General features: G+C 42.1%; 1 protein-coding gene across 5 annotated transcripts in view; it reads right to left on the bottom strand.

The window, feature by feature from the left end:
• GPHN (gephyrin) overlaps positions 1 to 18,970 on the bottom strand; it is a 720,134-nt gene that overhangs the window by 197,966 nt on the left and 503,198 nt on the right. The window contains exon 9 of one of the 5 annotated variants that reach the window (XM_038765627.1): positions 2,104 to 2,160. The exons of the other annotated variants lie outside the window; for them this stretch is intronic. Within the exon in view, the coding sequence (XP_038621555.1) occupies positions 2,104 to 2,160 (57 nt within the window). The remainder of the gene's footprint in view (positions 1 to 2,103; positions 2,161 to 18,970) is intronic. 5 annotated transcript variants of the gene reach the window in all.

The following is an 18,970-nucleotide window of genomic DNA, read 5'->3' on the forward strand; positions in this document are numbered from 1 at the left end:
AGTGAATTGAAAAAGCAACTTATCCTTGTTTCACTTTTTTCTTTTTAAAGAAAGCTCACAGCATTTCACATTTCTCTCTGCCTTCGGCAAAACATTTCAAAATATCAAAGTTTTTCTGTGCAATACCAAAATACATGCTCGATAAATAAACCCTGGACCCAAAAGTCAACATTTAGCCTCATTCAAATGATGGACAACTTTTCCCACCCATCCTCCCCATCAGCATCGGGAAAAATAAATATCATATTTAGCCAAAAACTTTCGAGGTACTTACTTTTAAACTTTTACACTTTGATAAGGAAAGAGAATGAAGATTTTCACGGGCTAATAACTTTGCCTTTCCAAACCAAAGAGGCTTTTGGAGTTAGGATTCATCCATATAAAATGATCCTGAACCCCACAAAATACCTTTGTTCCCGATACACAGATGTGTGTATATATACGTTTAATACTGCGAATACACTGAAAAAAAATAAACACATATCCATCACCTGAGGTCGCCTGCAGTCAGAAGTTGAAATCAGAGATAATTATACACACATACAATATCCAGCATATGGCAAATGCTGTTGTGGTTATCAGTGTTTTCTCTTTCTTCTGTGAAATCAACTTACGGCACTGGACCTAACAGTTATTTCCAACCAGTCAGTTCAAACATTTGCAGTTTAATCATTGGCAACGAAATGGGGATTCACTATTCACACCAGTATACATCCCAGAACCTCCAAAAGACAAAGGAAGAAAAAAAAATATGAAGCCTCACGGGTAGACAGTGAGGAATGCTTCAGGGGCATCACTGGAATACAAATCGAGTCTCCTCTAACTGAATCATTTCTGAAACAGATGAATGACTAACCCCTTCCAACCCCACTTGGAACTCGGTGAAAGAACTGCCTGCTGTATATAGTAGTGTTAGAGATTGGAGGAGATGGCTTGTCCTGAAACAAAGGAGATGCACCCACACCCATACACACACACGCAAAAAAGATAAAACCAAACGAAACGAAGAAGGTGAGAGAGGTGTGGAGGGGACAGAGTGTAGAATTCCGTGCTTTGCGAATTACTGAAAGGAAACGAGGTGGGGGAAAATAAAGGTGAAATATTGAAATGACTAAAACAGACTCCAGGCGCCTTGGCAGAAAGCCTGGCTGAACTGCGCTTGAACAAAATCAGAATCTCGACAGACAGTCATTTTGCACAGTCTGTGGAAGTTTGGGGTGATTTGCCTTTTGCACTTATTTTAAATTCAGCCAAATGACTAAGCAATACTTCTGCTGGCAGCAGTGGACGTAGCTTTTGGCTATCCTTTGCAGGTGTTTCTCAGGAATGGTTGCCTTGATTCCCTCTGCACTCTCCATCCAGAGCCTCAGGTGTGTGAGATCATTTAAACAAAGAGACATTATAGCACTTGGCTACATTGCGGAATCAGGTCATAAACCTCTAAATTACCGAAGAGCAAATTACATGTGAGGGAAACGATATATACCAGAATCTGTTGATTGCTCTGAATATTTGATGACTCAAACATTCAAGGATGGGGAGTGTTTAAGTGCTACTAGCTAACTGACCATTTCATTCTCGCTCATCTCCTGAATTTCCTTTTCATTTCTAAGAATTCAATAAGAAAGTCAACCTCATTAATCTTTGGAACAACTGCCTTGAGTGGAATGAACTGCAAACACCAAGAACAGCAAAACAACATGTAATCCCCTCTTTTTGAAAAGGGGAAGATTTTACTCTGAAAGCAAATAAATCAGTTCTCCGTGTAACAGGCATTTAACACACAGTCAGTGACATCAATCAGAGGAACGGTTTAATCCAGAGCCCAAAATTACAGGCACCTATAAAGAGGCTGTTTCCCTCTCTTGTTTATGGTGCCATTGAGAGCTAGTTATTTGGCCGCTTGCCTTCAGCTGGTTGCTCTATGTGTAGCTGAAACCAAAAAATAACATGACCCACAGCCAATAAAAATATTGAAATAAAGAAAAAATGGGATGGTGGAAAATGGAAAAAGCTTCCTCCCTCCCCCGCCCTCCCAAGAGGAAGAAGGAAGAGTAGGCTATAGAAGAAATCTTGCCAAAAAAACGTTAGAAACATATTTACTTTGAGGGATCCAACTCTACTAGCAACGCCTTTGCTTTCATCCGGCCGTCTAATTTGCTACAATGGGGGGAGATGGGTAAAAAAGACAGAAGAATAAAGAAAAAGTGAACTTAAAAAAATTTCTACATATCAGTTATCAAAACATGCAAAGACATCAGTTGACTCTTTGAGATACCTCCTGGGGGGCTTAGACAGATTTTGTTCCTCAGATAACAGTGAAATTTGGGGAACACACCCCGAAACTCACTGAGGCTTTGGCATTCTCTCTACCCGGGGCCTCAGAATGTGGAACTGATGCAGAATAGCCAGCTTCATGAGATGCGTTCTCTAATTGATGTGCAACATTCGATAAGAACACTTACTCTGTGATACCTTGAAACTTCTGGGGCCGCGGCAGTACGTTGGCTTTCAGTCAGAAAGTAAAAACTACCAACATACTTACAGATAACTAAAAACAAGCTTTGGCAGGGCTAGATGTTTACAGCGTGTGCCGAACTAATGTCAGAAACCATCAATTATGTGATTAGAAACACAGGTGTTCTATAAGGGGAATCATCAATCCTGACAAGCATTGTTCTTGCGGGGAGAGGTGGCGGAATGAAAGCCCCCTGCTTGTTTGAGGTTTTTCAGGTGCCGTTGAAATTCCCAATTAAACAATTGTGCTGCCCAAACAGAAAATTTTAATGCCATACCAACATGAATGCTCAACCAGACCGTGGGACAGAATCACTCCATTAAGCTTCCACTCACTTCTAATTTTCATGCATTTTTCATCCTTTCCTACTGGACGATGAAGATGAAGAGGAAAATGAAAAAAATACCAAGAATATTTGCTACTCATCGCACTTCTGACATCTCATTCGGGCAATCAAAAAGAGAATGGGATGGGATATACCCTTAGATTTGGCCATGGGTGGAAGTTCATATACTCACTGAAGCTGCTCCGGTCGGAAAGACTGCTAAAGAATGCCCTCTTCTGAGCTAAAGACCCCAGCAAAGAAAGGCAGGGCTAGAAATTGGTAATGAGTTGTAGAGCAATTCACCTGAGGCTTAGGGCCTGCATCTAAGCCAAAGTAATTACCACTGCAATAGTTGTTCAGTTGTCTTCATAAAATAAGTTGAAAGGCAACAGCCAGTAGATAAATATTTACATCAGTCAATCATTCCTGTCACAATTAACAATTAATCTCCCTCTACACCCACTCCCTTGGAGAACTCATTGGCTCACTTGGCTTCAATTACTATATCCATGCAGACAATTCCCAAATCTACATCTCCAGCCTTGACCTCAGTTTTTCCCTGCAATCTCGGATTTCCTCCTGCCTTCAAAACATATCTACTTGGATGTCCCACCAACACCTCAAATTAATCCTGTCCAAAACCAAACTCCTTATCTTCCCACCCAAACCCTGTCCTCCTCCTGTCTTTCCCATCACTGTACTACTACTGCTACTAATAATGATGGTATTTGGTAAGCACTTACTATGTACCAGGCATGGTACTAAGCGCTGGGGTGGATACAAGCATATCAGGTTGAACACAGTCCCTGTCACATGTGGGGCTCACGGTCTCAATCCCCACTTTACAGATGAGGTAACTGAGGCCCTACCCTAACTCACAAGCCCAAAGCCTTGTCCTTGACTCAGCTCTCTCATTCCAACCATATACTCAATCTGTCACCAAATCCTATAGGTTCTACCTTCACAAGATTGCTAAAATCCACCCTTTCCTCTGCTTCCAAACCGCTACCATGTTGATCCATACACTTATCCGATCCCTCCCTGACTGCTGCATCTGCCTTCTCCCGGCCTCCTGTCTCTCCCCACTTCAATCCACACTTCATGCCGCTGCCCGGATCATTTATCAACAAAAATGTTCAGTCCATGTCTCCCCACTCCTCAACAACCTCCAATGGGTGCCCATCCACCTCCACATCAAACAGAAACTCCTCACCATTGGCTTTAAAAGCACTCAATCAGCTCGCCCCACCCTGCCTCACCTCACTAATCTCCTACTATAGCCTAGACAGCACACTCCGCTCCTCTAGTACCAGATTACTCATTGTGCCCCAATCTCATCTTATCTCGCCACCTACCCCTTTCCACATTATCTTCCCAGCCTAGAATTCCCTCCCACTCCATATACACCAGACCATCACTCTCTCCACCTTCAAAGCATTACTAAGTCACATCTCCTCCAAGAGGCCTTCCCCAATTAAGCCCTCTTTCCCCGACTCGCTCTCCCTTCTGCATCATCTATGTATTTCAGTCGGGGGCCTTTGGACACGACATTCATCCCACTTCCATCTTTAAATTATATGTTATAAATCACTTATTTATTCATATTAATGTCTGTCCCCTCCTCTAGTCTGTAAGCTAGTTATGGGCAAGGGATGTGTATATATGTATATATGTTTGTACATATTTATTACTCTATTTATTTTGCTTGTACATATCTGTTCTATTTATTTTATTTTGTTAGTATGTTTGGTTTTGTTCTCTGTCTCCCCCTTTTAGACTGTGAGCCCACTGTTGGGTAGGGACTGTTTCTATATGTTGCCAATTTGTACTTCCCAAGCACTTAGTACAGTGCTCTGCACATAGTAAGCGCTCAATAAATACGATTGATGATGATGATGATGATGATGTGTCTGCTAACTCTGTTGTACTGTACTCTCCCAAGTGCTTAGTGATAATAACAATAATGGTGATAATTGTGTTATTTGTTAAATGCTTACTATGTGCCAAACACTGTACTAAGCACTGGGATAGATTGGACACAGTCTCTGTCCCACACAGGGCTCCCAGTCTTAATCCCCATTCTCCAGATGAGGTAACTGAGGCAGAGAGAAGTGAAGTGACTTGCCCAAGATCACACAGCAGACAAGTGGAAGAGCCAGGATTAGAACCCAGATCCTTCTCCCAGGCCCATGCTCTATCCACTAGGCCACACTGCTTCAGTGCTCTCCACACAATATGCGCTCAATAAATACAATCGATGGATTGAATGGTTCCCCACTTTCCCCTTCCGCATTAACCAATGTAATGTCCAAGACCAACTGTAGAGGCCTGGTGAATACGGCTTCATCTTCATTAAGATGGGAATTCCTGGAAACAAAGTAGCCAGAGGGCCTATAACTTACAGAAGTGCTCTCTGAGGACACTAGCTTCTGTTTCTCATGCTAGATTGGGATCTTCTCTCCTTCTCCTGGAGGAGTTTTTTTCCAGAAAGAAATTCTCTTTATTAAACCAAGCTCTAAAAACTCTTGATCATAAGAAACAACTGATGGTAAAAAAACAATCTTTGGAGAACAAGAAAGTAAAATGCTTACTTTCCTATAAGCATACCAAATGAAATTTATTATGTTCTTCTCCACAGGCCTCTCACAAAACCTTGGCCTTCAATTTTGTTTTGTACCACGCTTTATAATAGTGATTTCTATTTTCAGGGGGATTTTAATCAAAAAATGTTACGATCTCCATCTTTCAGCTTGGGATGGTATCAGGCACAGAGCCATGATACAACTCTATCAGGAATTTTTTTTTAAATGGTACCTTTTAAGTGCTTACCATGTGCCAGGCACTGTACTAAGTGCTGGGGTAGATACACGATTATCAGGTTGAACACAATCCATGTCTTACATGGGGCTCCCAGTCTTAATCCCCAATTTTACAGATGAAGTAACTGAGGCCCAGAGAAGTGAAGACACTTGCCCAAGGTCACTCAGCAGACAAGTGGTGAAGCTAGGATTAGAATTCTGGTCTTTTTGACTCCTAGAGTTGTGCTCTTTGCACTTGGTCATGCTGCTTCTCAATTAATTATAAATTAGTGGTGGAATTTCTCAAGAAATGGTGGAATCAGAACTATAAGTCCCCAAAGCTAGTTTTACTAAATACGTCTACGCCCGGCTGGGCTAAGAAGAGAGACACATTTTAAAAAAAAGGAAATGAAGGCCAGAAAGAAATTCAGAATCACTAATCACAGTTAAAGCAAATAGCAAACTAACAGATTAAAGTTTAGGATGGGCTGAAAAGAAGACAGAAGATAACAGAATTTCCTGCTATGAGAACGGGAAACTCTAATTTGGCGGCATACCTTGGATGGGGCAATGTAGTCTAGTGGATGAAGCATGTGCCTGGGAATCAGAAGCTCATGGGTCCTAATCCCTGCTCTGCCACTTGTCTGCTGTGTGACCTTGGGTAAGTCACAACTTCTCTGGGCCTCAGTTCCCAGAGGAACTGATTAGCTGGGAATTAAGACTCTGAGCCCTATGTGGGACAGGGACTGTGACGAACCCAACTATCTTGTATCTACCCCAGGACTTTGAACGGTGCTCGGAACTTAGTAAGTGCTTAATAAATACTGTAATAATAATATCAATAATCAATAATAATATCAATTATTATTCCATCAGTTGGAAAGCACTCACCAAACTAATAAGACATTTCTAAAACCAAATTTTACTTCTTGGTGTTTTGACACCTCTTTATTGGAAAAAAATCCGTCAGAGGGTATTTGAAGCTATCACTTTAGCAAGGCTTTCAAAGGTCACTGTGGTCTGCAGAGAAAATAAAATGTTGCAGCTCACCTACCCTGTGGGTTACCTGGCTTGAGATGGTAACTGGGCCTAGTGCAGAGAAACCTTAAAAGTATTTAAAAGACCATCTCATTAAAAGTTTGACTCTGGGACTGCGTTGAAAGTGGAATCAATGGATTTTGAAAAATAAAGTGCCTGAAACCATGCAAAACTGCAGGGTTTTTGACCCTCGCTAGCAGTTATTTTCATTAGTGTAGTTATTGCAAAGACTTATTTTGAAAAGGGAATTTCATAATGCAGCAGGTACAATTTCAGATTATCCAGGATAACAGGGAAATAATGCCACAGAAAAATCCACAGGCAATCCAAACACCTCAATTTTTCCAATAACTTCACAAAGTAATCAGTGCTCTTAATATGATACAAAATTATCTAATTTTTTTAACCAATTTTCTCCTGTTCACCCATTATTAGAGGTTCTAATCCAATAAATATGGTGGGGGCGGGGGGAGAAGGGGTTTGAAGACTGTGAGCCTCATGTGGGACAAGAACTGTGTCCATCCTGACTATCTTGTGTCCACCCCAGTGCTTACAGCAGTGCCTGGCACACAGTAAGCGCTTAACCAGTGCCATTATTAATAATAAATACCACTGATTATTTAAATTAAACATGGACCCTGTCCCTTAAGGAGCTTACCGAGCCATTGTGTTCCATCTCAGGTCCTAGGGGACAAGGGTACCATTTCCAATCTGTGGAATTTAGCGGCAGGAGTCAAGGTGGAGAGAGGCTGGAAGTTCAAAATTAAAATAATGGGCACTGAGGCAACTTAGGCCTTTCAGTCTAGGACAGGAGACAGACCAGCTGAAAAACATACATTCATTCATTCTATCATATTTATTAAGCGCTTAGTGTGTGCAGAGCTTGGGAAAGTACAATATAACAATAAACAGTGACATTCCCTGGCCACAATGAGCTCACAGTCTACAGCGGGGGAGACAGACAGCAATACAAATAAACAAAATGACAGATATGGACATAAGTGCTGTGGGGCTGGGAGGTGGGGGAAGAGCAAAGGGAGTGAGTCAGAACGGAGTGGGAGATGAGGAAACACGGGGTTTAGTCTAGGAAGGCCTCTTGGAGGAGGTGGGCCTTCAATAAGGCTTTGAAAGGGGTGGGGTGGGGGGGGAGAGGGTCATTGTCTGGTGGATTTGAAGAGGAAGGGTGTTCCAGGGCACAGGCAGAACGTGGGCCAGGGGTTGGTGGCGAGACAGGCGAGATGGAGGAACAGTGAGAAGGTTAGCACCAGAGGAGTGGAGTATGCGGGCTGGGTTGTAGAAGGAGAGAAGCGATTGCCACAGTATAAATCCGCATGCTAATCCTGGGTCTTTACTTTGTTTTGGTGTCTGTCTCCCCCTTCTAGACTGTGAGCCAGTTGTTGGGTAGGGACCGTCTCTATATGTTGCCAACTTGTACTTCCCAAGCGCTTAGTACAGTGCTCTGCATACAATAAGCGCTCAATAAAAATGACTGACTGAATGAATGAATGAAGCAATGATTCCAGATGGTTCCCAAACTGAATGAGGTGACCCTTGGATAATAAAGAGCAGATCATGCACCTTTGAAGATATTTCCTTTCTGAACTGTTTTCTCTAAGGAAAACAAATAATAACAATAGGGGAATTCACCAACCCCCAAGACCTTCCTCTTTCAAAGAGCAATTCCTCAGAACAAATAAAAACTCTGGTTTTACAGTCATAGGTTACAAGGGAAGAGGAGAAAATCCTATCATTTTTCATTCCACACATTGTAAAACCTAGACAATTTGCTGTTCTTTTAATGAATTCCAAGACTGAATAGTTGAAGGATTGAAAAGAAAACTAAATTTTGAGCTTCACATCTGCAGACCTAGCCAAACTGAATGACTTGTAACCCAAAACCTGGGGAAAAACCTGTCCACAATTTCAGAGGTTGTTAAATAAAAACAAAGAAATAAGAACAAAAAAATCTGTCAAAACATCTCTCTTGGGGTAAAGACTGTTTAAATAGTTTTCTGGTCTCAGAGGACAAACCTAATTTGTTCTTCCTTCCTTCTCCAGAAATTACTGTCAGGTGTCCCCAGTTCTGAAGGGACAGTTACTGGAAGCATCCCACCTTATGAGACAAGTGTAACCTAGACTGAAGCTTTGTTCCTAAACTGACGCTAAGATATTTTCAAAAGGCTCACAGCTTTGCAAATCTTCTCTAAACCAAGGCTCTTAGAATGTATTTCATATTTTCATCAGTTCCACTATATAAGATGTTCCAGGGAGATCAGTTAATCAGTGGTATTTATTGAGAACTTACTGTGTGGAGAGCTCTGTAGTAAGTGCTTGGGAGAATACAACAGAGTTTCTTTTGTTGGTTCGTTTTTCATGTTTTTTAAGCACTTACTGTGTGCCAGGCACAGTACTAAGCAATGGGGTAAATACAAGCTCATCAGGTTGGATACCAGAGGGGTTCACAGTCTCACTCAGTATTTTACAGATAGGGTAACCGAGGCACAGAGAATTGAAGAGACTTGCCAAACCCACACCGCAGACATGTGGTGGAGCTGGGATTAGAACCCAGTCCTCTAACTCCAGGCCTGTGCTCTTTCCACTATGCCATGCTGTTGGTAGACATGTTCCCTGCCCAAAAGGAGCTTACAGTGAGAGACAGATATTAAAATAAATTACAGATATAGACATAAATGCTATGGGACTGAGGCTGGGGTGAATATCAAGTGCTTGAAGGATGAAAATCCAAATACATAGGGAGTTGGGGAAATGAGAGTTTAGGGAAATCCTCTTGGAGAAGGTGTGATTTTAATAAGGCTTTGAAGAAGGGGAGAGTGGTAGCCTGACATATATGAAGGGGGAGAGAGTTGTCAAGGGATCAGTGGTGAGACAGACAAGATCGAATGGGCTGGCATTTGAGGAGTGAAGTGCGCAGGTTGGGTTGTAGTAAGAAATAAGTGAGGTAAGAATGGAGGGGATGAGCTGAATGAGTGCTTGAAATGCATCAGAAAAGGTGTCGGGGGGATAGGGTGAGGAAGTGAAGGGTTAGTCATGTAAGGATTCCTGGAGGAGACATCATTTTAGTACAGCTTGGAAGATAGGGAGAGTGGTGGTCTATTGGGGAGTGAGTTCTGCACATAAGGGAGAATGTGACCAAGAGGTCAGTGGTGAGAGAGATAAGATTAAGGGCTAGTGAATAGGTTGGGGTTAGAAGGGCAAAGTGTACCCACTGGGTTATAGAGGGAGAGGAGAAAGAGTAAGCAGGAGGGAGAGAGTTGACTAAGTGCATTAAAACCAATGGTGAGGAGTTTTCCTTTGAGGGGAACACAGATGGGAAACCACTGGAGATTTTGAGGAATGGGTAGGTGTGTCCAGAACAATTTTTTTAGGAAATTGATCCAAGCAGCAGAGAAAAGAATAGAGAGAAGAGGCTGGAGCCAGGGTGGGTCAGAAGGGAGGCTGATGCATTTCCTTCTGTCTCCAGGACATATTTACATCATCACCACTGATACCTTAATCTCAATATGGCAAAAACACACCTTCTCAATTTCCTTCCTAAATTTACCCCTTGAAACTTTTTCTTCAGGGTTCAACAGTATCACCATCCTCCCTATCGCAGAAGCTCGCAACCTGAGTGTCATTCAATCGTATTTATTGAGTGCTTACTGTGTGCAGGACACTGTACTGCGGAAAAGTGCTTGGATAAGCATTGCAGCTTTTTTGGATGGAGTGGATGGGACAGGTGCTAGAGCTGTTGTGAAGGCAGAGCTGAGAGGATTTCCTGAAAGACTGAATGGGTGGGGTGAATGACAAGGATAATAACAATGCTTCGGGCTTGTGAGACAGGAAGGATGGTGGTGATGTCTATAGTGATAGAAATGTCAACAGGAGGAGAGGCTTTGGGTGGGAAGATGAGGAATTCTGATTTGAACAGGTTGCTTAGTACAGTGCTCTGTACACAGTAAGTATTCAATAAATATGACTGATTGATTGATCGTGAAGTTTATGTGAGTAGGCAATTCAAGGCACTGGTCATCAGTTACTGAGGTTTCAGTTTCAGCACTGATCAGAAACTCTAGGTATCTGAACATCCCTATTTAGGAACACACTCCTCATTCTAAATTGGAAAGATTAATTAGAAAAACATCCTGAAAAACTGCGTGCCTCGTCCAAACCCAGACAGTTTCAACAGAGGACTGCGATTGGTGAGCTTTAATGGGGTGGTTCAAAATACATAAAAACTGCTCAGCCACAATCACACACACAGAAAGGATTTCACTATGAGGATGTCATCTTGAAGCTCAAGGGACAGTTACTGAGATAGGCTAGACAGAAGAGATGAGAGGCTGATAGCAGGGAGCTTAGTATTCAGCCTGTCACCATATCCTGTCAGTTCAACTTTCTCATTTTCTCTAGAATCTGCCCCTTTCTTTCCAACCAAACTACTACCACACAGCTCCAAGCACTTATCATATCCTATCTTGAATACTGCATCAGCCTCTTTGATGACCTCCCTGCATTCTATCTCTCCTGTCACCAGTTGTCACTCCACTCTGCTGCATGGATCATTTTTCTAAATAACCATTCAGACCATGTCCCTCCACTCTTCAAGAGCCTCCAGGGGTTGCCCATCTTCCTCCTCAAACAGACACTCCTTGCCTTTGGCTATAAAGCACTCAATCAGCTCTCCCTTTCCTACCTTACCTCAATGATGATCTTTCACACCTTTAACATCAACCTACTCACTGTATCTCAATCTTCCCCCGCCTCTGGTTTGGAACTCCCTCCCACTTCATTTTACAAGTGATCACCTCTCTCCCCATCTTCAAAGCCCTCCTAAAATCACGTCTTCTCCAAGAGAATTTCCGTGCCTTTCTATATAGCCTTTGCACTCTGGGTCTGTTCCCCTCAAGCACTTTGATATTCACTCCTCTCCCACCTTCAAAGCATATATCAGTAAATGCATCTGTAACTTATTTTAATGGATTCTCCCTCTCTAGTCTGAAAACTACTTGTGGGCAGGTATCTTCTAAATCTACTCTTTTGTTTGGTACTCTCCCACGCGCTTAGTATAGTGCTGTGCACAGGGTAAGCTCTCAATAAATACATCAATTGATTGATTGACTATAAGTAATTTATTTTAAGGTCTGTCTCCTCTTCTAGACTGTAAACTCCTTGTGGGGAAGGCTTGTGTCCACTGTCTCTATTGTATTCTTCCAAGTGCATAGTACAGCGTTCTGCACCCAGTAAGCACTCAGTAAATACCACTGATTGACTGAATGATAGATTGATCAGTAAAGAAGATGCTGCTATAATCCAGCTTGGAGATGGCAAAGGTATTTACCAGAGTGGTAGGGTGGATGGAGAAGAAGGGATGGATTCAGGAAATATAGTTTGTGGGGGGAAGATAGGGGGAAGATGGCGGACAGACTGAATGTGAAAGTTGAAAGACCCAGAGGAGTCAAACATGACTGTGAGCCGTTGTTGGGTAGGGACCGTCTCTACATGCTGCCGATTTGTACTTCCCAAGCACTTAATACAGTGCCCTGCACACAGTAAGCACTCAATAAATACGACTGAATGACACTCAGGTTGCGAGCTTCTGCAATAGGGAGGATGGTGATACTGTTGAACCCTGAAGAAAAAGTTTCAAGGGGTAAGTTTAGGAAGGAAATTGAGAAGTTGTGTTTATGCCATATTGAGATTAAGGTATCAGTGGTGATGATGTAAATATGTCCTGGAGACAGAAGGAAATGCAAAGTTGTAAAGCAGGTTAGCGAATGTGTCCCTTAAGGGCATAAATGTACAATGAAAAGAGTAGAGGTCCCAGAGCTTTGTGGACCTCCCACAGTTAAAGGGCGAGAGGAGGGTGAAGAGAAAGCATAGGAAATTGAAGAGTGGATGATATGGAGGAAGAGAATCAGTTGAGTTCTGTGTTTGTTGAATCAAGGCCAAAACAGAGAGTATTTAGCAGTGTCCAAGGCAGTAAGTAGAGCTATCAAGGAGGATTAAAACAAAAAACCTTTTAGATATAGTCATAAGGGATCGTTGTAGACCTTGGTGACCACATTATCTTTTGAATCACTTGCAAATTACTTATTTTAATATTTAGGAGTCACAAGTGTACAAAAGTACACCAAGAGGCCCTTGACGGCTGATTTATTTTGATGTACACTTGAATAACTGTTTTCCAATGATTTTCAAATGCTTATTGCATAAACATATCTCTCAAAATGACTTTTGCTACTAAAGCCCAGAAGTCAGTCTGGGTAAATACCTACACATGCAATGATACAAACAATGATATAAACCATATACTGCAATAAAGCTAGAGTGCTGATATGCCGGCCGATTAATTGGGTTTAAATTCTTGGTCTTTTAGGGATTTGAGCTTTTACACCAAAAAAACCCAATGTTTTAATTGGAAATGTTCAAAACCCAAATTTTCTTCAAGTTAAACAGTTTCTTTTCTTAAATGAAATCTGTTTCTGTTTAATTTCATCACAGCAACCTGGCAGGATAATGGTTAACAACAATAATCGTAATAACTAATAATAATTATGGCATTTGTTAAGTGCTTATTATGTGCCAAGCACTGGGGTAGATACCAGCAAATCAGGTTGGGCACAGTCCCTGTACCACAAGGGGCTCACAATCTCATACCCCATTTTCCAGATGAGGTAACAGGCCCAGAGAAGTGAAGTGACTTGTCCAAGGTCACCCAGCAGACAAGTGGCACAGCTGGGATTAGAACTTATATGATCTCTGATGCCCAGGCCCGTGCTCTATCCACTTCACCATGCTGCTTCCCCAGTGACATGATTTGTAGGCATGAAAAAGAACCTCCTTTATGAGCAACTGGAGACTGTGTTTTAGCAATCTGTTTCTGCAACTTCTAGAAATTCTTGAGGAGTAGGAAGATATGGACTGAATTGTTATTTAGAAAAATGATCCATGCAGCATAGTGGGGGAAAGACTGGAGAGGGGAGAGACAGCAGAGAGGGAGGTCAGTGAGGAGGCTAATGCAGGAATCAAGGTGGGATATGATAAGTGCATGGAGCACTGTGGTGGTAGTAGTTTGGATGGAGAAGAAGGGACAGATAGAGAATCTGTGAAGGTAGAACCAACAGGATTTGGTGACAGATTGAATATTTGGTTGAAAGAAAGAGATGAGTTGAGGATAATGCCAAACGTGTATTAGGGAGGATGGTGGTGTGGTCTACAGTAATGTGACAGACATGGGAAGGATGCGGTTTGGGCGGGAAAAGAGGAACTTTGCTTTTGAGAGAAACAGCGTGGCTCAATGGATAGAGCACAGGCCTGAGAGGCAGAAGGTCATGGGTTCTGATCCTGGCTCCGCCACTTGTCTGCTGTGTGACCTTAGGCAACTCACTTCACTTTTCTGGGCCTCAGTTCCCTCGTCTGTAAAATGGGGATGAAGACTGTGAGCCCCATGTGGGACGGAGATTATATCCAACCCGATTTGCTTGTATCTACCCCAGCACTCAGAACAGTGCCTGGCACATAGTAAGTGCTTAACAAATACCATTATTACCACTATTCTGATGGGTTTAGTTTGAGGTGATGGCAGGACATCCAGGTAGAGATGTCCTGCAAGTAAAAGGAAATGTGAGACTCCAGAGAAGGAGAGAAGTCAGGGCTGGAGAGGCAGGATGGGAATCATGCATATAGAGATGGTAGTTGAAGCCATGGGACAGAATGACCCAAAGGAGTAGGTGTAGATGAAGAATAGAAGGAGACCCAGAACTGAGTCTTGAGAGGCTCTGAAAATTAGGGGATGAGAGGCAGAGGAGGAGGAGGAGCCCAAGAAAGAGACTGAGAATAAGTGGCCAGAGAGATAGGAGGAGAACCAGAATTTTTCCAGAAGAAGGGGGCGGTCTACAGTGTCCAAGGCAGCTGAGAGATCAAGGAGGATTAAGATGGAGGAGAAGCCATCAGATAGCAATAAAGACAACAGTGGTGGCCTTCCTGTGAGGGAAGTTTCCATGGAGTGAAGGGAGCGGAATCCAGATCGCAGGAGGTCAAGGAGGAAATTGGAGAAGTAGAGGGAGTGGGTGTAGATACTGGAGAGGAATGGTAGGAGGGAGATGGGGTGATAACCGCAGCATAATATGGGGTCAAGGGAGAGATTTTGTGGGATAAGAGACATAATTGAAAGCATTCAGGAAGAAGACATTGTGTGGCTTGCAAACTTCAGTTTAGCCACCCAAGTAGAGATACCTGGAACCAAATACTCAGTGTTAGTCCCTGGGAATTAAAGAGTAAAACAGCTGCAAATGTTCATTTAGATGTGGGGATTCCCCACAAAGAAAATCCCTGGTTTCTTGGGGCTCTCAGATGCAGAGAACTTAGCATGCTCTCACTTAATTCTAGGCTAAGCTCTGTGCTTTTGTTTTATTGTTTATTGTTATACTGTATTCTCTCAGGCGCTTAGTACAGTTCTCTGCACACAGTAAGTGCTCAATAAATATGATAAATACAAAAAATACAATTGACTGACAACTGACAGCTCCCAATGTCTGATCCTCACATTAAAAGATGGGCATTTCCAAAACTAACCAAAGCATTGTGCAGTGAGTGAAACTTCATTGACAGCTGAAAAAAGCAAGTGATAGGTTTGGAAAGCAGCAAATATTGCAGTTAATACACGTCAAACATGCGTATTTCACTTGCATAATAACACCAAAAGCAGGCTGCTGATGGTCCAGGGGGAAGAGCACTGTTCTGGTAGTTGGGAACTGGGTTCTAATTCTGGTTCTACTTGTGACTGGCTAATGGGGGGAAAGACTGAAAGTGCACTCTTCAATGTATTGCCCCTGCTGACCTACTAGGTCACTGCTCTCTGTGCCCCTGAATGAACTTAATAATAATAACAATAATGATTATGGTATTTGTTAAGCACTTGCAGTGTACCAGGCACTGTACTAAGCGCTGGCAAATCGGATTGGACACAGTCCCTGTTCCACGTGGGGCTCATAGTCTCAATCCCCATTTTACAGATGAGCTGAGGCACAGAGAAGTGAAGTGACTTGCCCAAGGTCACACAGCAGACAAGTGGTGGAACTGGGATTAGAACCCATGACCTTCTCACTCCCAGGCTCGGGTTCTATCCGCTACACTATGCAGGGACAAGAGAACTTGAGTGGAGGTGAACAAGTTACTAAAATCAATTCCTTTACAGAGGATCTCAGTACTGAAATCTTAGGTCCGAGGCTCCTCTGTCATTCCTGCTAGGAGACTACATAGCCAACGCCAAAAGTATCATTTTTAAAAAATGGTTTTTGTTGGTGTTTACTGTGTGCCAGGCACTACTAAGTGCTGGGATAGATATAATTTAATCAGGTTGGACACAGTCCATGTGCCACATGGGGCTCACAGTATTAATCCCCATTTTGCCGATGAGATAACTGAGGCCCAGAGGAGTTAAATGACTTGGCCAAGGTCACACAGCGGACAAGCGATGGAGCCGGCATTCAGACCCGCAGTCCTGTGCTCTATCCACTCGTAAAATAGGAAGAACAAAAACTGGTTTGAAGTCAGTTTTTGCCTATGTAGATGTGGAAGACACCTGCATATGATCAATTGTGTTTTTGAGATGATAATGACAGGAGTTATTTTTGAACCGGAAACGACTCGACGGTACTTGATAATAATATTATTTTTGACCACTGGTCCTTACACAAAACATAAGTGAGTTTTAGTGTCATTAGCACACGAAAGAGTTTAGTGGGATCAAAGTCATTGGATTCAACTGGCAGCTTGCATTTTCAAATGAACTTTTCCCTAAAATTCTTGAGTTCATTTTCCCATCCTCTACTCACTTGCACCCTTGCAGTGGATATCAAGACAGGATCAATAATGCATTTAATAGAAATGGTAAAGCCTAATGGAAAATGCCTGAGCACTTGTAGCAGACAGTCTAACCCATATTGCTTTTCTATTATTCATTCATTCATTCAATCGTATTTACTGAGCGCTTACTGTGTGCAGAGCACTCTACTAAGTGCTTGGGAAGTACAAGTTAGTAGTATTTAGTTGTTCTAGAAATAATTTAAAATTCAGCAGTTGACTTTATTTTTTGAGTGATTGCTATTCCTCAGTTTATTTGCGTGTCATAGAAAGTCAAATCTCTTCTTCAAACTGGCTAGTTTACTACAGGTCAATCAATCAAATGTATTGAGTGCTTACTGTACAGAGGCTGACATCATTAAAACAAAATAAACTTAGAAAACTAAATACAAGTTGGAAGAGAACTGCACCTGTACAAGACAGCCAGACTCATTTTTATTTCATTGTTACAACTTTTAATTACCCAAGCTACCAGTTAGTTTAGAAAACTGGCTTTGGACTGTAATTCAACCAGTTAACTAGCCGAGGCCGTGGCTATGCCAATCAATGGCTACTAATCGACTGCTACCGATTAGTTTAGAAAACTGGCTGTGGACTGTAATTTACCCATTTAACGACCCATTTAATGACCCATTCAAGGTCGTGGCTAGGCCAATCAACAGCTATTATTCGACGGCACGTAAAATGAACTTCAGAGGGCGTTGAGACTGTTCCACAACTTCACATCCACGAATGTCACTGTAATTTCTACTGTGAACTCAAGTTTACATCAAAACTCGAATCAAGCAGTGGCAATCTCTCTAGATTGTAAGCTTGTTGTGGGCAGGGAGTGCATCTGCTTATTGTTAAAATGTACTCTCCCAAATGCTTAGTACATTGCTCTGCACACAGTGAACACTCAATAAATGTGACAATGAATACACAGCACTAAACTGGGGAGAAATACAGAGATTGCTGGTCTCTGATGAGTGAACTGTATATCATGGCACCCATGTTAATGTCAGGGAGCCACAGTGCTGTCATTTTTGTGCACTGCTCCCATAAAGAAAACATCAGGAAAGATCCTGAGATTAAAGACACAAACTATCAATTACTCTTGCTCTCTATGTAGAGGATATTTATTTTCCATTAACAGATTTCCAATGGACAATAAAGCATCTTACAGGGCTTGTGCATGATGAAAGGAGGAAAGATGCTTCTGGAACTTCTCATCTGCAAAAGAAATCTGCCTCTAAAACCACAACCACATCTATGACTTTTATTGGAAATTTTATTAACGCTACGGCTAATCGTTCCTGACTACGTGCATCTTGTCAGTGAAGATCCTTTTCTTTATATCTAATTCAATTTTGAAAGAAAGCTTTCAGAGCAGCAATTGGGCAACTCAAATGAAAGCTGTGCTTAGTGTTTATGATGAGCATCACGCTGAGAATTTCACTGCCTTCTCCTGGAAGCGAGTACAGATGTCAGCTTGAATGGCATGTGGGGAGGTGGGGGAGAGAGGTGTTGAGGAGTGTGATTTCTTAGTTTATTATAAAAGCAGAGAAGAACTTCATCACACACACATTAGAAAAATGTAAACTCTTCCAATAAAACAAGCAGTCTGCTTAGGTACACCCGCCTCCTCTAGATTAATGTCTGTCTCCTCCTCTAGACTGTAAGCTTGTTGTGGGCAGGGGATGCATCTGTTTATTGTTGTATTGTACTTTCCCAAACACCAATACAGTGCTCTGCACACAGTATGTGCTCAATAAATACAACTGACTGACTCCTTTCAGACCACCAACTATTAGCTAACAAGTAGAAACAAACACTGTCTTTTATAAAACGTTTCCTGGTACCATTCCATGACAATGGCTAGTTCTTTCTCATTAAGGGAAATAGAGGATGGGGTAAAAAGTAATTGAGCTTCAAAGTAAAACAGTTTCAAATTTTAACTGTACCTTTGTTTCCACATTAGAATTCGAGCAAGGTATTTCTAAGAGTGGGTTCGCATTCCAAAGAGGAGCCTGTTGGGGCTTAAAAATATATTTCAAAGCAATATTCACAAGTGTGTTAAAAACACGTGAATGTTTTGATAAAGAGGGAGGAAGCAGCCACTATGAAGATATGCAAGGAATTTCATGGTAAACTCCTCTCCACTCCCCAAAGTGGGAGTGAATATTGGCAGATTTTAAAAACAGGATCTTTAAATGCTGTTTAAAATTCAACACTGGAGTGCTGCAGATATTTAGATTAAAATGTTCTTTTCTGGAAGCAGCTTGGAACAGTGAATAGAGCATGGGCATGGGAGTCAGAAGGTCATGGGTTCTGATCCTGCCTCCGCCACTTGTCTGTTGTTTGGCCTTAGGCAAATCACTTCACTTCCCTGTGCCTCAGTTACCTCATCTGTAAGATGGGGATTGAGACTGTGAGCCCACGTGG

This window comes from Tachyglossus aculeatus, chromosome 23 (genome assembly GCF_015852505.1).
Source record: "Tachyglossus aculeatus isolate mTacAcu1 chromosome 23, mTacAcu1.pri, whole genome shotgun sequence".
Classification (NCBI taxonomy): Eukaryota; Metazoa; Chordata; class Mammalia; order Monotremata; family Tachyglossidae; genus Tachyglossus; species Tachyglossus aculeatus.